Source organism: Babylonia areolata, chromosome 23 (assembly GCF_041734735.1).
Source record: "Babylonia areolata isolate BAREFJ2019XMU chromosome 23, ASM4173473v1, whole genome shotgun sequence".
NCBI classification, from domain to species: Eukaryota; Metazoa; Mollusca; class Gastropoda; order Neogastropoda; family Buccinidae; genus Babylonia; species Babylonia areolata.
The window spans coordinates 46,681,839-46,706,737 of NC_134898.1; the positions used below are offsets into that span (position 1 = coordinate 46,681,839).

General features: G+C 38.6%; 1 protein-coding gene across 2 annotated transcripts in view; it reads right to left on the reverse strand.

Moving 5' to 3' along the window:
• The window catches only part of LOC143297938 (intraflagellar transport protein 88 homolog), a 47,765-nt gene that overhangs the window by 1,576 nt on the left and 21,290 nt on the right, over nucleotides 1-24,899 (reverse strand). For both annotated transcript variants that reach the window (XM_076610548.1, XM_076610549.1), the window contains exons 15-24: nucleotides 17,887-17,956; nucleotides 16,506-16,622; nucleotides 14,463-14,571; nucleotides 13,608-13,646; nucleotides 11,659-11,770; nucleotides 9,111-9,226; nucleotides 6,778-6,896; nucleotides 5,636-5,742; nucleotides 4,776-4,839; nucleotides 1,335-1,451 (exon numbers count right to left, since the gene is read on the reverse strand). In XM_076610548.1, coding sequence (XP_076466663.1) covers nucleotides 1,335-1,451; nucleotides 4,776-4,839; nucleotides 5,636-5,742; nucleotides 6,778-6,896; nucleotides 9,111-9,226; nucleotides 11,659-11,770; nucleotides 13,608-13,646; nucleotides 14,463-14,571; nucleotides 16,506-16,622; nucleotides 17,887-17,956 — 970 coding nt within the window. The remainder of the gene's footprint in view (nucleotides 1-1,334; nucleotides 1,452-4,775; nucleotides 4,840-5,635; nucleotides 5,743-6,777; nucleotides 6,897-9,110; nucleotides 9,227-11,658; nucleotides 11,771-13,607; nucleotides 13,647-14,462; nucleotides 14,572-16,505; nucleotides 16,623-17,886; nucleotides 17,957-24,899) is intronic.

The following is a 24,899-nucleotide window of genomic DNA, read 5'->3' on the forward strand; positions in this document are numbered from 1 at the left end:
TTCTTCATGAGATTCTGTAACAACACACTCCACAGCGAGCCAACAAGTTCAGGACCCCACACAACAAACTAATCTGCAGCCTTATCAAAAATGGCATCGCAGGCGATACAAGTGGAAATTTTTGGAGCAAACTAGATCACGACAGAGGCTTTTCCCGCTGCTGAAGTGATTGAAATGCTTCAAACTGAAGGTTTTGACATTGACAAGGATGACGAAGATGCTGAACAAAGTATCTGCAGTAAAGAAAATTACCAGCAAGAAGGTACTGAAAGTGACTCAGCTTCTGAGAGCAGTGAAGAGTGGTGGAGGGGGGCTAGGGGGGGGGGGGGGGGGGTGCGGGCGTTCACACAATGTGAGGAGAGGGGTCAGTGGGTCAGGTACAGTGAGTTTCATTCAGTTACTTTAAGTTTTGTATTTTTTGTGAATTTTTTTCCTAACCCTAGCAAATGGGTCGCCTGTAGGGAAAAGCAAGGGAGAAAACTATTCACCTGGAGTGAGTTAATCTTCCCCAAACCAAGTCAGGTACCCATCACACCTGGGTGGAGTGAGGAACACCAAAGTGCCTTTCCCAGTGACACAATGCCAGGCTCAAACGATGGACCGTACCCAGACCACTGAATCAGAAGTCCGACGCTTTATAATCCAAGATTAAAACATACAAAAATTGCGAGTGAAGATATGGGAGGATATGTTCTGTATTCACACTGCACTTGAATGCTTCAGTCGAGAAACTTTTGCTGATTTTTGCAAAAAGTTACAGTTCTAATGACCAAATCTGAATCATATACAAACATATACACTTCATATAATTCTGGCAATAGCTTTTTCGTTCACATTTCAACACAAGCAGTCCCAGGCAGTAACGCTCAACAGAGCTCTACTGGAGTGGCGGCTAAGTGGTAATGTGTCTGCCAAGGATGCAAGAGAATCTGAGCATGACGGATCAAATCTCACACTCACCAGTATTTCCTCCCCCTCCACTACACCTCGAGTGGTGGTCTGGATGCTAGTCATCCACAGGTCAGTTTATACCGTGCACTTACGCACGTAAAAGAACCCACAGCAACAACAAATACACTTGCAGACATGTAAAAAAAAAAATTAAAAAAATAAAAAAGGGTGGTGGTGGTGCTGCATCATGGCAGGAAAGAGCAGCCCAAATTTCATACAGAAAATTTGATTGTACACAAAAAACAACAACACAATAACACAATATCAAACAAAGACCTTTCATTTCAACAAAGCTGAAACTGTTAGCGATAATCTGTTTCTTGTTTCTTCAAAGGTAGGACAGCGAAGAAGAGAGCAGAACTGGTCCCCAATGATCCACTCACCCACTTCCGACACCTGGCTGCCCTGGTAGGGTCTCCCGTCGTCCTTGTCGTCAAAGTTGGGGCGCCGGCGATCTCGGGCAGGGGGCTTGCGGACAGCCTCCGCGCTTCCTTCCCGATCTGCCATAAAAAAAAAACAAGAGAGGCAAGGCCTTCAAGACTCACTTGTGATAAATTAAGTCCCCTTGCATTAATTACAGAGTAATTTCCCTTTTTTACTATCTGCACCAAAACGTTTGCAAAATAAATAAAAATTCCATGCTTAGCAAAAGAAGTTCCCGTTTGAACAAAAAATGATAATATATGACTGCTCTTGTTGTTGTGTCAGAATATGAGATCAAAGTGCCAAGTTTAGAGAATACAAAAAATATAAATATAACAGTAAATGCAGTTTGCATATAATTTGGCTTCTTTTTTATTTTTTTGTGCCCATCCCAGAGGTGCAATATTGTTTTAAACAAGATGACTGGAAAGAACTGAATTTTTCCTATTTTTATGCCTAATTTGGTGTCAACTGACATGACAGAAAATGTCAATGTTAAAGTTTACCATGGACACACAGACACACGAACACACACACACACACACACACACACAGACAACCGAACACCGGGTTAAAACATAGACTCACTTTGTTTACACAAGTGAGTCAAAAAGTCCACCGCCGTTCTGTCTAACGCTGATGTCGCACCTGACAAGCTGCTACCCGGTGAAACCTGGTGCTAGCAGGAGAGAAAGGAATCAACCGGTACAACATTTCTCTTTTCTATTTAATTTTTGCTGTGCATTGCACGTGCAATGAGTGCGCAGCAAAGGTTTTGACTGTACGATTGTGTGTGAGAAAGTTGTGATTATTATTACTTTTTTTTTTCTTTTTTTTTCAAATAAAGCTGTTTTTCTTTTATTCTACTTTTGTGCTGAGTTCTCTCTTGACACGAGTGCGACGTGAGCGCCCGTCTTGATTTGGCTTGCCATCGCCTGTTCTCGGTTCCGGAGGCAGGTTGTGACAGCTGATATATCATTTTTCTTTCTTTTTTTTTTTCTTTTTTTTTTTTTAAGTGAGTGTTTGGTGATTATTTCAGCTTAATATGTGTTATAAGTCTGTTTTGTATTTTTTCTTCTTTTTCTAAAATGTTCAAAAACTGTTCTGAAAGACTCAAACGCCGGAAAGAAAAACAACAAAAAAATCCACATGAGTGGGATTTGTTAACTTACCATCCATGCTTGGTATTTTTTGAAAAAAAAAAAAAAAGTTTTATGAATATGCTGTTCACCTGTTCAACCATTGTGGGTTTGATTTTTTTTTTTAATCCTGTTTCATTGATAATGCTATCAAGCGCTGATCTAAAGAAAATTTGTGTTCAATCTCCTAGTATATTTTTTTCAAAAATAATCATGTTGAATTACTCAAAGCATGTTATAATTTGTTGTTATGAAGAACTTTATGCATTCACAAAAAAAACACAACACACGCACACACACACACACACACACACACACACACATATAAATATACAGAGTACAGATTGGAATGATCAATGTGGAAATGATACCACTAAACCAGCAGAGAATACACACAGATATTGGGATGACTGGCATGGGAGAATACATACAGCTTTGGAATGACTGACATGAAAGTAACGCCACTACAACAGCAGAGAATACAGAAAGATTTGGATTTGGAATGATTGGTGTGAAAGTAGTACCACTAAAACAGCAAAGAATACAGATTCAGAGTGATCTGTAGGAAGCAATGCCACTGTAACAGCAGAGATGATCAGTGTGGGAGTAACGCCACTAGGACAGCAGAGAATACAGACAGATTTGGAATGACTGGCATGAAAGTAACGCCACCATTACATTGGAGAATACAGACAGATTTGGAATGACCGACACGGAAGTAACGCCACCATTACATTGGAGAATACAGACATATTTGGAATGACTGGCATGAAAGTAACGCCACCATTACCTTGGAGAATACAGACAGATTTGGAATGACCGACACGGAAGTAACGCCACCATTACATTGGAGAATACAGACAGATTTGGAATGACCGGCACGGAAGTAACGCCACCATTACATTGGAGAATACAGACATATTTGGAATGACCGGCACGGAAGTAACGCCACCATTACATTGGAGAATACAGACAGATTTGGAATGACTGGCATGAAAGTAATGCCACCATTAATTTGGAGAATACAGACAGATTTGAAAAGATCAACATAGGAGTAATGCCACCATAACAGCAGAGAATGCAGACAGAATTGGAATGACTGGCATGTGACTAATACCACTAGCACTAGCAGAGCAGAGAATACAGACAGATTTAGAATGATCACAGTTAAGGTTTTGCCACTCAAACAGCACAGAGGTTTTGCAATTATGGGCCTGGGACTAACGCCACTATAACAGCAGAGAATACATACAGATTTGAAATGACTGGCATGAAAGTAATGCCACCATTACATTGGACAGTACAGACAGATTTGAAAAGATCAACAGAGGAGTAATGCCACCATTACAGCAGGGAATACAGACAGAACTGGAATGACTGGCATGTGACTGATACCATTAGCACTAGCAGAGAATACAGATAGATTCAGGATGATCACTGTTAAGGTTTTGCCACTAAAACAGCACAGACGTTTTGCAATTATGGGCCTGGGACTAATGCCACTAACACAGCAGAGAATACAAACAAAACTGGAACAATTGGCAGGAGAGTAAAGCCACTAATACAGCAGAGAATACAAACAAAATTGGAATAATTGGCAGGGGAGTAAAGCCACTAATACAGCACAGAATACAGACAAAACTGGAATAATTGGCATGGGAGTAAAGCCACTAATACAGCAGAGAATGCAAACAAAATTGAAGTAATTGGCGACGGGTACAATAGCCGAGTGGTTAAAGCGTTGGACTTTCAATCTGAGGGTCCCAGGTTCGAATCACGGTGACGGCGCCTGGTGGGTAAAGGGTGGAGATTTTTATGATCTCACAGGTCAACACATGTGCAGACCTGCTAGTGCCTGAACCCCCTTCGTGCGTATATGCAAGCAGAAGATCAAATGCGCACGTTAAAGATCCTGTAATCCATGTCAGCTTTCGGTGGGTTATGGAAACAAGAACACACCCAGCATGCACACCCCCAAAAGCGGAGTATGGCTGCCTACATGGCAGGGTAAAAACGGGTCATACACGTAAGAGCCCACTCGTGTGCATACGAGTGAACGTGGGGGTTGCAGCCCACGAATGAAGAAGAAGAAGAAGAAGAATTGGCTTGGGAGTAAAGCCACTAATACAGCAGAGAATACAATCAGATCTGGAACAATCGGTGTGGCAGTGACGCCATTAATACAGGTAAGATTATGGAGCAGCACCAAAACTACAATACAATAAAATAAAGTAACACAAAAACAAAGAGTCAAGCACTCACCACTGCCAGCGCTACCACCACGGCGGCCCCGTCCGCTGCCTTTCCGACCGGCGCTTGTGGCTCTCTGCAACAGTGTGAACACAGCCGGCTGACGGGTCTTCCTCTTCACTGCACACTTGTGTGTGTATTTGTATTTATATTTGTATTTGTATTTCTTTTTATCAGAACAGATTTCTCTGTGTGAAATTCCGGCTGCTCTTTTCTCCCCAGGGAGAGCGCGACGCCACACTACAGCGCCACCCATTTTTTTTTGTATTTTTTCCTGCCTGAAGTTTTATTTCTTTTTTTCCTATTGAAGTGGATTTTTTTTTTTTTACAGAATTTTGCCAGGAACAACCCTTTTTTGCTGTGGGTTCTTTAATGTGCACTAAGTGCATGTTGCCCACAGGACCTCGGTTTATTGTCTCATCTGAATGACTAGCGTCCAGACCACCACTCAAGGTCTAGTGGAGGGGGAGAAAATATGGTGGCTGAGATGTAATTTGAACCAGCGCATTCAGATTCCCTCGCTTCCTAGGCGGACACGTTACCTCTGTGCCATCACTAGATGTGTGTGTGTGTGTGTGTGTGTGTGTGTGTCTGTCTGCGTGTGTGTATGTGCGTGTGTGTGAAACCTGCTTACAGTTTAACCCATATTGTGTAGAAAGAATGAAGTCTATTTCCATTATCCAACTAGCAAATGAGATGAACATCATCTAGTAATAATTCCACGACCTAACTCCCAGATGAGATTAACACTATCTACTGATCCAGTAACACAATTCCATGACCCAACTCCGAATGAGATGAACATCATCTAAGTCCTTTCAAACCATCTACCCTGACCCCCCCACACCCCGACCCCCCACTGTGACGCTCACCTGCTCACGCAGCTCTTTGGCTTTTTCTGCTTTCTTCAGCTTGTTGGCGTATTCCTGGGCATCCTTCAGTCCTAGGTCCGTGCACAGTCGCACCAGGAACTTGAGACCTGAAAGCCACACACACACATTACCTCATCACAGGATGACGGATAGAAGTTTGGACGCACAAGCATGCACGCACGCACACACATATGCACACACACACACACACAGTCACAGAGTCACACCAGGCACTTCAGACCTGAAAGCCACATACACACTTACCTTGTCAGAGGATGACAGACAGAAGTTTGGACACACACGCATGCACACACACACGCACGCACACACACACACGTGCACACACGCACGCACACACGCACTCACACATGCACACACACATGTGCGTGCACGCGCGTGTGCACACACACACACATATACACGCACACATGCACACACACACACACACACACACACACATACAGAGTCACACCAGGAACTTCAGATCTGAAAGCCACACACACACTTACCTCGTCAGAGAATGACAGACAGAAGTTTAGACACACATGCATGCACACACACAAGCACACACAAGCACACACACACACACACACACAGAGTCCCTCCATCTCACACCACTCACTACAGTGTTTAAAAAATGTTGCAGAAGGGTATAAGTCAAGACCTCACGGGGCTTAATGATTACATTGTTGTTCATTCTCCATTCTCTCTACCTTCTCATTTTCAGTGCAATGCACAGCCTGCACAAAATGTAAGATGAAAACGTGTTGTGGATTCTGTTTTGTATTTGTTAAATTCTTGTCCCCATTGGTCACAGATAATTCTGTTTTTTTTTTGTTTTTTTTTTGTTTGTTTTTTTTGTTGTTGTTGTTGTTTTTCTTTTCAAAACATTCTTTTATCGCTTCACATTCCAATGGACAACTGAACTGTATTGGAACAGCATCAGAAACCTGTGAACCACAAATATAATGACAATAATAACCATTTTATAATAATAATAAGAAGAAGAAGAAGAAGAATATATCTGGGATAATTATATCCCCTGTTTCCAACCAGGTTTTGTCTGCCCTCCAACCAGAACCCATTCGTTCGTTCATTCGCTCATTCATCCCATTCGTTCTGTAAAGGGGCGAGCCACTCACACTCCACGTTGTCCGGGAACTTGCGGTGGATGTGTTGGTAGGTCTCCAGAGCCCTGTGGTAGTTGCCGCTGCGCCGGTAGCAGCTGGCGATCATCAGGTGCCACTTCACCTGGGTCGGTCTGCACCACAACAACAACAATAAATAAATAAATACATAGACAGATAAATGAATAAATATATAGATAAATAATTTAATGAATAAACAAACAAATAGATAAATAAATGAATGAAAGAATAAACGAATAACGACAACTTCACAAGTCAGCGATAACAACAACAGTAACAACATGATGATGTTACAAGCTAACAACAACAGCAGCAGCAGCAGCAGCAGCACACACACACACACAAAAAAACCCAACCCACTATGATGTCACAAACAACAAGTGAACAACTACAACAACAATAACAACATAACCATCATGATGTCGTATCAAGTGAACAACAACAACAAAACCACAATAATGTCACAACAAGTGAACATCAACAACATGATGATGTCACAACACATGAACAACTACAATAATAACTACAACAAAACCATGATGATGTCACACCAAGTGAAAAACAACATCAATGACACCATAACCATGAAGATGTCATATCAGCAACAACACCAACATAAACATGATGTCACAAAAAGCAAACAACACAACAACAACAAAACAACAGCAAAAAAAAAAAATCGACAATAATGTCGCAACGAGTGAAATGCAACAACAAAACCATGATGATGTCACAACAAGGGAACAACAACAACATAACCATGATGATGTCACAACATGTGAACAATTACAACAACAATAACAACATAACCATGATGATGTCATATCAAGTGAACAACAACAACATAACCATGAAGATGTCATACCAAGTGAACAACGAGTAAACAGCAGCAACAACAACATAAACATGATGTCACAAAAAGCAAACAAAACAACAACAACAAAACAACAGCAAAAAAAAAAAAGACAATAATGTCACAACGAGTGAAATGCAACAACAATACCACAATGATGTCACAAGTGAACGACAGGCTCAATAGCTGAGTGGTTAAAGCGTTGGACTGTCAATCTGAGGGTCCCAGGTTCGAATCACAGTGATGGCACCTGGTGGGTAAAGGGTGGAGATTTTTCCGATCTCCCAGGTCAACATATGTGCAGACCTGCTAGTGCCTGAACCCCCTTCGTGCGTATATGCAAGCAGAAGATCAAATACGCACGTTAAAGATCCTGTAATCCATGTCAGCGTTCGGTGGGTTATGGAAACAAGAACATACCTAGCATGCACACCCCTGAAAACAGAGTATGGCCGCCTACATGGCGGGGTAAAAATGGTCATACACGTAAAAGCCCACTCGTGTGCATACGAGTGAACTTGGGAGTTGCAGCCCACGAACGCAGAAGAAGAAGAAGAAGTCACAAGTGAACAACAACAACATGATGATGTCATAACAAGTGAACAACTGACAACAACAAAACCACTATAATGCCACAACAAGTGAACAATAACAACAACAACATGATGATGTCACAATAAGTGAACAACTACAACAACAATAACCACAACAAAACCATGATGATGTCATATCAAGTAAACAACAACAATAACAACAAAACCATGATGATGTCATATCAAGTAAACAACAACAACAATAACATAACCATGATAATTTCATATCAAGTGATCAACATGTGAACGAACAATATCAACAACATAAACATAAACAAGATGTCACAAAAAGCAAACAACGACAACAAAATAAACAACACTAAAAAACACACACAAAAAAACCCAAAAAAACTACAACAGGCTATCAACAACAACATGATGATGTCACAACAAGTGAACAACAACAACAACAAAACCACAATGAAGTTGCAAGAAGTGAACAACAACAACAAAAACCAACATGATAATCTCACAACAGCTGAACAACAGCACCAACAACAACAACATAACCCTGATGATGTCACAACAGGTGAACAACAACAAATAACAGAACCATGATGTCATATCAACTGAACAAGAAGAACAACTACAACAAAACCATGATGAACTCACAACAACAACAACAACAACAACAACACACACACAAAAAAAGGGAAGCTGCCTGATTTTCACACAAACCAAACGCACTGATAAGACCATGAGAGGAAAAAAGGAGGCCACAGAAGGAGGAAAAATTTAAAAAAAATAAAATAAAGATGAGGAAACGAAGATAGAAGGACAAGGAGCAGGAGGAGGAGGATGGGGGAGTGGAATAATACCAGAAATGCATGAAAAAAAGATTCAGCACGCCCCAAGCAGTTTCAGAGTAAGCAAACACTTACTGCACGATAGCGGCCCGCTCAAAGTAGTGGATGGCCTTCTCACAGAACTGAGAGTCAATGTAGTACGCCCCTAGCCACTCGATCACAGGGATGTTAGAAGGAAGGTACCGGTACGACTGGAAACATAGATAGATATATGATTTAACAGATGAATAAATAAACAGGCAAGGCAAGGCAGCGCAAGGCAAGGCCAGAAGTTTATGTCATGTACGCCCTGGGGCCATAGAAACATTATACATCGACATATTTAACTCACACTGAATAAACAAAAAGAGTGACCTCATAAAGTACAACAACAACAACAACAACAACAACATCAACAACAAAAGTCCAATACAAGCAATCAGACAAATACACATCAACTATCATTTTCCATCACAACAGAAAGAAAGAATAGAAACAGAAAAAAAGCATTCCCAATCAATGCACAAATGATGAAATAGATAATATATATATTTATTTAATCAATCAAATAATATATACATACATTTAATATAGTAAAGATTTCATACCAATGTTGAGGAACTTTAGTATGAGTGAAAACATAAATATTATAAATAAATAAATTAATAAATGAATGAATAAATAATTCTACATTTATATATTCATTCATTTGATCAAATAATCAATACATAAATTTAATATGGTAAAGATGCCATTAAAAAGTTGAAGAACTTTAGCACGAAGGAAGGTACCGGTACGACTGAAAACATAATAGAAAAAGGTATTAACAAATGAATAAAGAAATAATATATCTATTCATTTATTTATTCAATCAACTAATCAATACACACATTTAATATGGTAAAGATTTCATACAAAAGTTGGGGAACTTTTGCACGAAGGAAGGTACTAGTATGACTGGAAACATGAATAAATAAATGAATCAATAAATGAATTTAAAAAAAACAACAATATATGAAAAAATTATATATATACATATTTATTTATTCAATCAAATAATTAATACACACATTTAACATGGTAAAGATTTCATACAAATGTTGAGGAACTTTAGCACGAAGGGGGTGCATGGTATGGGGCGAGAGGGAAGGCAAACTCTTTCACTGCCAAGTTTTTGCATGAAAAAAACTCCTCCCCAGAGCCAAACATTTTTTACCCAACACTCGCAGTTACACGATTTGGTTTGTGTCGAAACAACACAGTCAATTTGTTCACTTCAACCACATTCAAGGGGGGGGGGGGGGGGGGAAGGAGGATTGGGGGCGAGGGGGGGGGGGGAGTTAGTCAGTTTCCCATTGCGCAGGATAGTTGTCTGCAGCTGTCAAGCTTTGTTACACTGTTAAAAACGGTCCATTTAACATGATGCAGACAAAAGTCGCACCAGTGGTGGTAAACTGTCAAGTCAACTGCTGAAGTCATATCTGTGGTAGCAGTTGAGTTAAAGGTCCAAAAGCTTTGTACGGCAGTAAATTCCTATTCACTGTGTCTAAAGGATGGGCACAGGACACTGTGGCCCAATCCTTCCCTCTGCCGCTTCAGTCTTCCCAGATCAAAGTCAGGTGCATTGAGGAAAATCAGGCTAAAGAGCCTCCCCCTCCCCAAAAAAAAACAACCTTTAACAAGGGACATAACACCATGCTGAAACAGGGCCTTGAGCTCTCTGATCATTGGTGAACACTGGATCAGAAGTCTAACACATTACCAATTCTGCGAGGGTGCCCTCAACATACATCACAGCAAAACATCACAATAGTAAGAGGACTTTAACTCACTTAGTACTTCCAGTTAGCTCCCCTGACTTTCCCCACAGACGAACTATCTGTATGGGTAAAAAATAATAGCGACAAAAAGGAAATGCTAGAATTTATGAATTGAAAACTTCCAAACTGATCAGTAGCATGAGTTAGCTGGGGATACAATATAATACTGCCTTCTTATGCTATCATAAAGTGAGATGACGAAAGTATCCATATTTTTTTGTTTGAAATTTGCACACTCTGATGACTTGTACACAAATCCAGGAAAGCACAAAGTGTCTGAAACATTATTTTGCCAGAATAGGGCCCCTTCGTCTAATTCTGTTATCTACCTTGCAGCTGAGAAGAAACTGGGTCAGATGCCATTGTTGACATGCACTGTTGACATGAACCAGTCATCGTGAAAATAACTCTCCTGCCCACGAGCACAGCAACACACTCGGCTTTTATTAGTCGCAGCGGAGAGTAGAAAGGTCAGTTAAGATATTCTTGGCATGTAACATCATTATGGAAATTAGTGCCACTCCAAAAAGTCAAAACTGTCTAAAGCCATGATCGGCGTCCTTTGTCTTAAACAGTTGTAAACAGTAGGGCCTCAATCGGGCCCCTTCATCCAGAATGAGTTAAAAAGAATGCAAAAACGAAATTTTGTTGAGAGAAATGTAAAAATCAAAGGACCACATACATTCTAGTAGATCTGTGCGAAAAAGAAATTCTGTTGAACGCAATGTAAAAAAATCAAACGACCACATACATCATAGTAGAACTGTGCAAAAAAAAAAAAAAATCTGTTGAGTTCAATGTAAAAAAATCAAAGGGCTACATACATCATAGTAGTACTGGAATGCCTGGGACTTGTCGCCCTCATTGTCGTACAGCTCTCCCAGGCGAGCCAGAACGCTGGGGTCGGACGGCACGACCCCGATCAACTGCATGAACCTGTCGATCAGACCAAGCAACACATTCTGATTAATGACAATAATAATTCTGTGCATTTACAAAGCACATCAATTCCATGTTGGTTCTAAGTGTATTGAACACTTCATGTGGTGTGAGTGTGGGAGTATGAAGAATACCAAAGATACAAACTTGATACAAATACTATTTCAAAGTGGTGTAACATCACATACAAAACACACACACACACACACACACACACACCGCTTCCAGAAATTTTCCTTCATCCATTGTCAGTGTATCCATTTATCTAAAACAGAAAAATATTTTGCTTGGCAAGGTTTGTGACATTATGATTTAATATTTTGGATGAATGAGACCAGTTTTGGAAAAAAAAAAAAAAAAAAATTCCCCATTGTACATTCAGGTTGACGTTCTATTACATGGCACAGATTTGCTGCTCCTGACATCAATGTAACTTCTACACTAAACAGAAGATAATTTCCATTCCCAGAAGCAGCATGATAACTTCCATACTATATAGAAGAAGTTTCTGTTTCAACTAAAAATGATAATATTTTATAATAATAATAATAATAATAATGATAATAATAATAATATTTTATTTTTATATAGCACTATAATAAAAGCATAAGCAAGCTCTAAGCGCTTTACAATCCAGTACCTACAGTGAAACAAGAAAGCATATAAAAAGTAGTAGAAACATAAAACAGAATTATTAATATTATAAAAAACACAATGCATAAAACTCACAAAGAAACATACTATCAATACTACAACTGTTACACTCCAACATTCACACTAACACACACGCACAGATACACACATGATTAAATGGCTGAGATGACAGCAATTTTCACTTAAAATACATAAATGTAAAAAGGATTTTGGAAAAATTGTAAAATAAAATTTTGGATAGAAAAAGTAAAAGGGGTAAAAATCGGGTCATTCTCCCTTTCGAACCACACCACCACCATCCATCTACCCACCCCCATTCTCTCTACTCTCCCATCACACACACTCACATTGCCATGGGCCTGGGACAACAGTACTATTTGAGTTATGACAAGTATTTTTTAAAGAGATAAGTTTTAAAATTTGCTTTAAGGTAGATAGATGAGTTGTTTGTCAGAGAGCAATAGGCAGAGAATTCCAAGTTGTTTGGCTGAAGACGGAAAATGCCTCTTTCCACGGGAGTTAAGGAAGTATCGGGGAACAGTTAGCTGGGAGGAATCAAGAGATCTCAATGTTCTGTTTGGCAAGTATGGGTTAACAAGCTCAGAAAGACATGAGGGTGTGGTATCAAAATTTAGGCACTGAAAGCATAGACAGGCAACTTTATATTCAATTCTGGCTTGAACAGACAACCAATGAAGTGTCCGCAGGAGAGCAGTAGCGCTCTCTCTCCTTGACTTTTTAAGGACTTGTCGAGCTGCACTATTCTGTATTTTCTGGAGCTTGTAGAGTTTATCATTGGGAAGGCCAGCTAAGACAGCATTACAATAATCTAGGCGGGATAAAATGAAGGCAACTGCAAGTTTGTTGGCGGCATCAACAGACAGGAAGGGGCAGATTTTACTAATCTTACGAAGCTGAAAGTAAAGAACTTTACACAGGTGGTTCACGTGAGTTTCCATTGTAAGGGATGAATTGTGGTAAAAACCAAGATTGTGGACAGAAGTAGAAATGATAAAAAATGACTGTCATTAATTAACCAGTGTGTCCATAAGTCAGATTAAAGTGCTGAGTTCTGTGAAAAAGAAATAATAAAGATGTAGCAGTGGCACAAAAAAAAAGGGAATGAAACAAAACATCTTGCTATGCACATAAGTGATACAATCAGATTTTTGTCACTCACCATTCAGTTGCCTGGGCTGTGTCTCTAAGCTGATCATGACTGTACGTGGAATTAAGGTCAACATTTTTTTTTTCAGTCAAGTTTAGGATTATTAGTCAAATAGTGAAACAACAACAACAATAATAATAATAATAATGATGATGATGATGATAATGATGATGATGATGATGATGATGACGACAACAACAACAATAATAATAATGATGATGATGATAACAACAACAACATTAATAACTTGTTTTTTTTCTTTACTGGTTTCTATATTTTTTGTTTTTGTTGTTTTTGCTTCTGCAACATTTGCACTATTTCAGTGGAACTTTTCATTACTGCGATGCACTTTTCTCCTCCCCAAAAAATCCCCCCACACAGCCACATTCAGGCTCCTTTACTGCAGTCCCAGCTCAGACAGTACAAGGATCTATGAATAATTGGTCACCATTAGGCCACATATCAGAGCAGACCCTGCTTCTGTGGTGACAGCAACCCCATGAATGAATACTGTGTTGCTTCATCAGCCATGTATATTGCTCACTCAAGCTCAGTCAATGGTGTATAAATCTATGTAGGTAAGCACATTTGAATTTTGTATACTAACACACTTTCAGATCTTAACAAACTTTTGATACTATCCTGTTTATGTGTAAATGTAAAGTCTTGAATGTCAGCCTTTTTAAGCCTGAATAAGCTACACATAATATACGGACAATACAGAACAAGCACATGGTTGCCTCGATGATATTTGGAATTGAAATGAATAAACTAACATCAGCAATGATGATAATGATGATGATATGATGATGGCGATGTTGAAGGAAGCTCTAAAGGAAGCAGCGTGGAGGTGGGAACCAAGGATACAGGTCAGCTATCTGGTACATGACTTGCGGACTGTTGCGCAGGATGGCGTGAAGCTTGTAGAAGGCGTCCAGACTGTCTTCCAGGCGACCCAGTCTCTTGTTGGTCAGCCCTGACACAACCAATGTTTTTATTTATTTATGTATTGTTGTACAATACCCTACAGTCTTAACATGTGCCAGCATGTGTGTGTGTGTGGGGGGGGGGCCTGGGGGTTATGTGTGGGTGTGGGTGTGAGTGTCTGCATGCAAGTGTGCGTGTGTGTGTGTGCATTTTATTTTACTTGTGTTTTCCATTTATTTGTTGGATGTTTTTTATTTGTAACTTAACGTGTGTATATGTGTGTATGTGGGTGGCGGGGGGCCGGGGGGGGATGTTTTTGTCTATCGTCAGCTATTGGGAATTCTTATTTGACTGGTTTTCATCTTTTATTAGGTTGTGCATGATCATTTTACGCTGGTGTTTGCAACGAGCCTGTGGATGCACAAATTAAATTCCATGTGGATTGATAAAGTCTTTTTGATTTGATGAAACCAACCTCAGATATACTATAGTGGATTTTAAAAAAGAAATCTACATTCATTTATTTTTGGGAATACTAAATGCAGCCCAGATACCAGCTGCTGTGGCTTTCATGTGTCTCCCCACTGCCCCCAAGTGTGAGTGCGGTTCACACATCAACCTCATGAGCCATACCTGAAACCCACCAGAACTGACAAAGAGTTGTGCAACCAGCCTTCGTCGTTTTCGACAGGCCATCATCAAATAGTACATACAACAGAACTTACTAGTATGTAAAGTGACCAAAAAAAAAATCAATGTGTAAATGATGCAGTGGAGTTTCTTTCTGCACACAACACATCCATGTGATGCTTGTTTCTATTTCAGTAATGGATTCATTCTATACTTGCACACAAACTATTAATCAACCCACTCCAAAAAAACAACACAGAATAAAAAAACACCAAAAAACAAACAAACCAATTGTCCGCTGAAAACGATCTCCAAGGTCAACATATGTGCAGAACTGCTAGTACCTGAACCCCCTTCGTGTGTATACGCAAGCAGAAGATCAAATACGCATGTTAAAGATCCTGTAATCCATGTCAGCGTTTGGTGGGTTATGGAAACAAGAACATACCCACCATGCACACACCCCAAAACAGAGTATGGCTGCCTACATGGTAGGGTAAAAATGGTCATATAAATAAAAGCCCACTCGTGTACATACAAGTGAATGTGGGAGTTGCAGCCCACGAACGCAGAAGAAGAAGAAGTCTGCTGAAAAGAAATACTTAAAATGCATACAGTCGCTGAATGGTTTGAGCTTTGATTCTCATCCAAGTTTCCTGAGTTTAATCTCCAGTTCTGGGGCACCTGGTGGGTTAAGAATGGAGATTTTTCCGATGTTCCAGGTCAACAAATGTGCAGACCTGCCAGTGCCTCCTCAACCTCCTTTGCATGTGCATACACACGCACAAGATGAAACACGTATGTTAAAGATCCTGTAATCCATGTCAGCGTTCCATGGGTTATGGAAACAAGAACAAAGCCAGCATACAAATCCCTGAAGACAGAGTCACACGGCAGGATGAAAATGGTCACATACACATACCAAAAAGCAGTGGCTTTAGAGCAGCAGCCCACAAATGCAAAATAAGAAATAAAAGACACAAGAGAAGAAGGAGGAGGAGGAGGAAGAGGAAGAAGGAGGGGAGAAGAAGGAGGAAGACGAAGAAGGAGGAGGAGGAAGAGGAAGAAAGAGGAGAAAGAAGGAGGAGGAAGAGGAAGAAGGAGGAGGAAGAGGAAGGAGGAGGAGGAAGGAGGAGGAGGAGAAGAAGAAGACGAAGGAGGAGGAGGAGGGAGGAGGAGGAGGAAGAACAAGAACAAGAAGAACAAGCACAAGAACAAGAACAAGAAGAAAGAAGAACAAGAACAAGTTCAAGAAGAACAAAAACAAAAAGAAGAAGAAGAAGAAAGAAGAAGAACAAGAACAAGAAAAAGAAGAAGAAGAAGAAGAATGAAAAAGAAGAAATCCACATTTACCCAAGTTGTACAAGGCCTCCACACAGGAAGAGTCATTGGACAGGGCCTCTTTGAAGAACTCCCTGGCCTTTTCAAAATCGTTGCGCGCAAATAGTACATTCCCTTTGTTCACAAGAGCTGGAAAAAAAAAGAACAAACCAAAAAAACCAGAGTCAGTCTATATTCAACAGAGCTCATTTTGTTGTGCACAACTACAGCGCATAGTTCCAGCAAAATCAATCTGAAAAAGACAACAACAACAAAAAAAGTCAAATCAGTGTCACACTTGACTCATTTTGTTCAAATAAACTGCAACCCATAATCTTAAGAAAAAGAGTCAGTCAATACTACACATTACTCATTTCATTTGTAACAACTGTAACATATCATTTAGCAAAGACTGGTGATAGATGCTTTCCTCTAGATTTCTGAACAAGAAATACAATTTTAGTTTTGGCTTCTTTTTCCAGTGCGTGAAATGCGTGCTGCATGTGGTACCTCGGTTTATCGTCTCATTCATATGACTAGATGCTCGGTTTGATTTCCCGGTCAAAGGGTGATGAAAGCAGGAATCGAACCCAAACCCTCATGGACACTGTATTGGCAGAAAGGCGTCTTAAGGGGGTACACGGCAGTGCAAAAGAGACCAAAATGATGATTTTTCATGATTTAGGTTTTTGATGGATTTTGATTCATGAACATCTCTCTATCATATGCATAAGTGTTTCCACTGCAAAGATGTCTTTAACAATGAAAAAATTGCCAATAAAGATTGCTTGCTGAATCATGGAAGTGTTTATTTTGTTCAATTTCTACGCAAGTCGTCAAGTTTCTGGCCTTGACAACATACCTTGGACTTGCTCAATGATGAGTAAACCTACAACTATGAGACTTTGCATGACTGTTTTGTAGCATGTTATTAAAGTTTTGTAGTGAGTATGTATGAAAATATTCTCTGGGTTTTAATTCATAGCAGTTCCAATCCATTTACCCATTGTAAATTTTGAGGATTTCGCAATACCCAAAATTTCAAAAATTCATAAAAAATACAATAATTAAAGAATCAACACAATCTCAAGTGAAAATGAAGATAATGTCATTGTATATCAGGTCCACATAACAAAAAATGTTTGCATGCACCACATGGACCACAAACCCAATTTCTTTGATACATTGCTTGGCGGCCATTTTGATTTGTTTCCATAGCAATGGGTATTCACAGAAATCTAAGATACATTTTTTTTTTGTGATCCACAAGTGATGATACACCTAGTAGACAAAAAAAAGAGAGATATAGTTGAAGAGAAAAAAAAGTCGTTATTTGACGGTAGTGTCTGGCCTTGACCTATAATGAAGAGACGGAGATCTGTGAGACTGATCGGCGCCTGCAGCTGTCACCCACCTGATGGGTTGTAGCGATCTGCTGCCATGGCAACCTCAGCGTACTTGTCTGCTTGGGCGAGGTCGGTTTCCTGTTGGACAGAGTTGTGATCATGACACTGTTGCTACATGTGGCCGAGTCTTACTCATAGTCATACTGACATTTTGTCTTCCTTTTTTTTTTTTTTTCTTGTTTCGTTTTTCTCAAATCAATTTTTCATGCTAGCTTCTGGCTCTCGTTCTGATAACTCTGTCTGTCGGTCTGTCTGTCTCAATTTCTCTCTCTCTCTCTCATGATCACAAAACCTCCTTTCCGCCATTTGTTTGTCCTTACTAACTATTAGTATTTGGCTGTTAGTTTCATGTCAACAAAACATTACTGGTCACGAAAATATATTAAACAATGAGAAAGAGGTTTTTTTGCTGTTTTTTTCTAATATTTCTTCTTCTTTTTTTTTTTTTTTACATAATCTATTCTGAACAAACAACATACTTATTCTTATTACCAATATTTCTCTTTTTTTAATAAAGGAAAAAAAGCATTTATTTTTCAATACAAATATTATCAAAATTAATCATTTCCAGGAGTAAAAAAAGAAAAAAAAAACCTTTGAAAGACACCACACCATACGAAATTTTTACTCTGTTTCATCATTCCATCTTTCATTTTCTTAAGTTTATTTGGTTTTGAGTATTACCTCTTTCACCATGACAAAATGCATGTGTGTTAAATTAATTTGATGTGCTCGCCAAAGAAGTTGGATCAGCTCTTCAATCTGAATCACACTCATCAACAAACCATCTCAATCAGCAAAAGAACAATCAATCAATCAACTGATTTATCATCAATCAGATGACTCACACATACACACATACCACATAGCCCACTAGCTCTCTCTCTCTCTCTCTCTGAATCTCTATCAATGAATCTCTCACTTATCTCTATCAATGAATCTCTCTTTCAAATCTATCAATGAATGTCTCTCATATATTATCCTAATATAAAGATTTTGCATGTCATTTGATTCATCTGCACATGAATGTCTACATGCCTACTTTAGTAATGATAGGAAATTATACTAACACAAAAGAATTAAAAGATCAACCAAACTGCACACTGATCAAACAAAAGAATCATCTCAACAATAACTATGTTGTGTTTGTTTTTTTGTGGGTTTTTTTTTTGTTTTTTTTTAATGAAAAGAGAGAGAGAGAGAAGAAGACAGACAGGGAGTGTTGGGATGACAGACGTAGAGGATGGCAAAAATGAGAAAAGAAAAAGATTATGATGCAAGTGACTTTTCACATATTTTCATGTGTGTGTGTGTGTGTGTGTGTGTGTGTGTGTGTGTGTGTCTGTCTGTCTGTCTGTCTGTGTGAGTGTGTTTCATTGTTTGTGTGTGTGTGTGTGTGTGTGTGTTGTGTGTGTTTTGTGTGTGTTTTTTTTTTTTTCATTTGCTCTGTTTCATTTTCTTTTTTACACTAAAGCCTTGCTTTAATTTTCCAAACATAACTGTTCAGTTTCTAAAAGAAAAAAGCCTGGCTTTAATTTACCAAACAAAACTATTCGCAGTTTAAAGGAAAAAAAAAACCTATTTTGATTTACCAGATATAGTCATTCAGTTTTTCAAAATATAAAAATACACACATATATATATATATAAAAACCTCAATCTTATTTACAAAACATAGCGATTCACAGTTAACTCTTTTGCTACCAAGTTTTTGTGTGAAAAACCTTCCCCAGCGTCCGATATTTCAGACTTGACACTCCTAGTCACAAGATCTGGTCTGTGTCAAAACAGCTTAATGGACTTGCTCATTTCAAACTCAGTCAAGCAGGAAAGACTGGTCAATTTCCAATTGTGTGGGAAAGTTGGCTGCAGCCATCAAGCTTTGTTACAATCTAAAAAGCGGTCCATTTGGGATAACCCCTTATTTCAACTACATTCGTCTATGGCAGTGAACTGTCTGGTCGACCACAGCTGCCTTTGGTGGTGAAAGAGATAAACAAACAAACAAACAAGAGAGGCAAGGCCTTCAAGACTCACTTGTGATAAATTAAGTCCCCTAGCATTAATTACAGAGTAATTTCCCTTTTTTACTAGCTGCACCAAAACGTTTGCAAAATAAATAAAAGTTCCATGCTTAGCAAAAGAAGTTCCTGTTTGAACAAAAAATGATAATAATGACTCCTCTTGTTGTTGTGTCAGAATATCAGATCAAAGTGCCAAGTTTAGAGAATACAAAAAATATAAATATAACAGTAAATGCAGTTTGCATATAATTAGGCTTCTTTTTTTTTTTTTTTTTTTTTGTGCCCATCCCAGAGGTGCAATATTGTTTTAAACAAGATGACTGGAAAGAACTGATTTTTTTCCTATTTTTATGCCTAATTTGGTGTCAACTGACAAAGTATTTGCAGAGAAAATGTCAATGTTAAAGTTTACCACGGACACACAGACACACGGACACACACACACACACAGACAACCGAACACCGGGTTATAACATACTTACATAGACTCACTTTGTTTACACAAGTGAGTCAAAAATAGGGCCTTGCTTTCATTTACCAAACATATTAATGATGCTTATCTGCTTTTCAGTTTACAAGCAGTAAAGAATATGCTGCATTTTTCTCCTCTTTTTTTCCTTACTTTTTACCAAATGTAAACAAAATTTAGTCATTTACACTGCAATATGTGTCAAGAATATGAAAGATACTGACAAGAAGAAAAACATTGACAGCAGATGTTAACATCTATAAACATGAAAGGAAAAGGAAGATTTGTCCTTGGAATCAGAGTAGCCATGAAGTAACTGATGTATCAGCTGATAACAACAGGTACATGTGTGCACCATTAATACTGGAAAAGTGTGGCATTTTCCAAAACCGTCATCCTATTTTATACCTTTACTTCAAACAGCATGTGAAAATTTTACAGGACATTTCTGCTTTCTGGAATGATGAATGGCAATAGTATATCAACCGTTCATAATTCTGGAGCAAGTTTCTTCCATTAAGAATGACAAATGACAACCTAATATCCATCTGTGATGGCTTTAATGCAGGTTTCTTCTTTCGAGAATCTTGAATCACAATAATATGTTGACCAATTTTAATCCTAAAGACAGTTTCTTCCTTAAATTATGACAAATGACAGCTTTATATCTATCTGTAATGGTTTTAAAGCAAGTTTCTTCTTTCCAGAATGATGAATGACAATATTATATCAACCGGTGATAATCCTAAAGACAGTTTCTTCCTTCAGTTATGACAAATGACAATCTTGTATCCATCTGTAATGGTTCTAAAGCAAGTTTCTTCCTTCAAGAATGATGAATGACAAGAAATCAACTGGTGATAATTCTCTGAGGCGAGTTTCTCCCTTCAAGTATGACAAATGACAACTTAATATCCATCTGTAATGGTTTTAAATCAAGTTTCTTCTTTCGAGAATAAATAATGACAATATCATATCAACCAGTAATAATTCTAAGGCTAGTTTCTTCCATCAAAATGACAACATTATATTGACACAGACCAAAGGTTTGTAATAGATAAACAAACAAAAAACAAACTACAACTGAACACTGGTACACCGAAGACGACCTTATCTATAAGTTGTTAAGAGGGTTGGTGTGGGAATCAGAAAGCTCCATGGTCACAATACACACAGGAGACAGAGACAGTAGCTGTTTAGTGACAAAGCAGCAGAGCTATACTCAAGAGTTCAGAGGGAATACGGGACCCTCCTTGCACCCCCTCCCCCCCACCTCCGTTCCCCTCTGACCCCTCCCCCCTTCATCCCCCACAACCCCACCCCCCCCCCCCTGCACCCCCACTCTCCCCCGCCCTCCACCCTTATAAAAAACATTAAAAAATATCAGACTGTATCAGGAAATGATGCATAGGCTGTACTCTTGTTATCTGTTATGTGTACGATATGTAACAGTTGCCAGATTGATTTTAAAAAACAAAAACAAACAAACCAAAAAATAAACCCACTAAAACAATCATATTGTATTTGAACAATGATATTAAAAGATCCTATTGTCTGTTAAAAAAAAAAAAGCAGCAAAACAATTTAACTGCCATATTATCTAAATTAAATCTAAACAGAAGAAAAAACAAACAAACAAAAAACAGCGTAATGAAAGGGAAGATATTTCCTGATATTTCTCAACTCTGCAAAACAAAAGCGGATGGTGCTGGAATACAAACCAATCACCAGAGATGAAATGTGCTGGTACATGTTATGAGAATCATTACGACAAACTTTTCAGATCAGGTTTTCCTGTTGTTTGCGTACTCTCTTAAACACACACACACACACACACACAAACAAACACACAAACACACTTAACACACACACACACACACACACACACACACACACACACACACAGAGTTTAACTACAAATGTGCAAGAACTGACTGCCACTGAAAAAAAAAGTTTCTGATTGAAAACACCCACATTTGTTGTCTTACCGAAACAGGAAATCATTTTTATGAACAGATATGTTTATATACACAGCACTGCTTTTTCCTTAAAAAAGAAAAAAAAAACCACAACAAACAAACAACAACAAAAATAACAAGCAAAACACACAGATGAAAGAGAAACCTTCACTGACTTTCTGATCCACAGTCGTTGATAGATAAACTGAATGTAAAGACACTAGCATAAATCCATTCATTCAATCATTTGTTCAATGATAAAACTATTAAAGAAATATAAAGCCGACAGCTAAGGTGATCTAAGCTACTGTGTTTGATGCAAAAGAAATGAAAGAAGAGGATTGTGTGTTTTCTGCTCTGGGGTGCACAAACAAACAGACTTTTTCTCTCTTTTTTTTTTTTTTTAGCCAAAAGCAGACAATAAACTATCTGAAATGTGAGCTGAAATAGTACAATGCCAGTAAGGAACTTTGACTAGAGTTGTGAACAAAGAGGTAAATAATTCAAATCACTGATGATGATGATGATGATTATGATGATGCTGGCAATGATGATCACAAAGAGAAAAAAAAAAGAAGAAGAAAATAACATCACACTGTGCTGATGTTATATGAACAAAGAAATAAACAAACAAATAATTTATAACTTCTCTGACTGACTACATATTTAAGCACACCAATCTGGTGCAAAGAATGTGACAGAAAAAAAAGAGCTCTCACCACACATAAACACAGAGAACAGAGAGACGCTGACTAAGACTCTTTTTTTTTTCTTTAACATTGCTTTTTTTTTTTGAGGGGGTGGGGGGGGGTCTGATTATTATCTGGTCCATACACAGAGAGAATCAATAATGCCAGAGGTAGTCAAACTGTTACTACACAGAAGAAACAGAACCCCCATGCACATCTCAAAGCGAGAAACGAAGAGCGCCCACAAAATACCTCCTGATGCTAATCCAGACAGATGCAACAAAATTGTCAAAAATACACAGTGTTACCACATGCTGTTATTCAAATCCAAACATTCTGACACACACACACACACACACACACACACACACACACACACACACACAAAAAAAGACTTCTAAGCATGCAGAAAGAAACCAGGGATATTAATAATACAAATATATATATATATATATATATATATATATATATATATATATATGACAGTCTATACATACATCTTATATAAAAATGGATATTGACAGATATAATATCAAATAACTGACAAATACCAATATCATAAATACATTATACAATCACATCATTATATTCTAAAGAAATCTCATGCAAATATACAAACATTGATGAATGTTTGCATCTTTAACCTCTTCAGTGCTCTGTGATGTAAAAAAAAAAAAAAAAAAAAATCCTCAATAAAATGCTCTGCCCATGGATGTACATATATACGTTCGCGTCATTTAAGGATTTTTCAGTTTTGTTTCAACATAAATGTGTCCTGGCAGTGACAGCCAACAGTCAGAAAGTTTGATCTGTCTACTTTCATCATCTGCCAGAAGCGACAGCCACTCGCCCTTATTGAGATGATAAACCGAGGTCCCGTGTGCAGCATGCACTTAGCGCACGTAAAAGAACCCATGGCAACAAAAGGGTTGTTCCTGGCAAAATTCTGTAGAAAAATCCACTTCAACAGGAAAAACAATTAAAACTGCACGCAGGAAAAAAATTTTTAAAAATGGGTGGCGCTGTAGTGTAGCGACGCATTCTCCCTGGGGAGAGCAGCCCGAATTTCACACAGAGAAATCTGTTGTGATAAAAAGGAATACAAATACAAATACAAAATGGTGATCATTGGATGTAATTCATACTGTTTGTACCCCTAGATGACACTTTCACAATTGTATTGTATTTGTATTGTTTTACTCTTTTTTTGTCACAACAGATTTCTCTGTGTGGAATTTGGGCTGCTCTCCCCAGGGAGAGCGCGTCACTACACTCAGAGCGCCACCCTTTTTTTTCTTTTTTTTTTCTGCCTGCAGTTTTTTTATTTGTTTTGCTATCGAAGTAGATTTTTCTACAGAATATTGCCAGGGACAACACGTTTCTTGCCTTTTCTTGGTACTTTTTTTTTCTTGGTACTTTTTTTTTCTTTTTTTTTTCCCCCATGGGTTCTTTTACATGCACTTAGTGCATGCTGCACACGGGACCTCTGTTTATCGTCTCATCCAAATGACAAGCATCCAGACCACCACTCAAGGTCTAGTGGAGGGGGAGAAAATACTGGTGACTGTGCTAGGATTCGAACCAGTGCGCTCAAATTCTCTCGCTTCCAAGGCGGACGTATTATCTCTAGGCCATCACTCCACACGGCGGACAACAGAGCACAACCTGGCCCTAGTGGCTTGGAACAGCTGCGTGTTGTGAAAACCCTTTGTGATTTTGTCACCCAAGATGTTGCAGAAGCTTTACAAGTCATGGAAGACCACTGTGGTGACAAAATCTTAGTCAGATGGTTCGCCTGACGAGAATGAACGTCAATGAAAGTGATGATTTGCTCAGAGTGTGGTGGAGAGTGGTGGCAGTTGTTGATACAATACAATACAA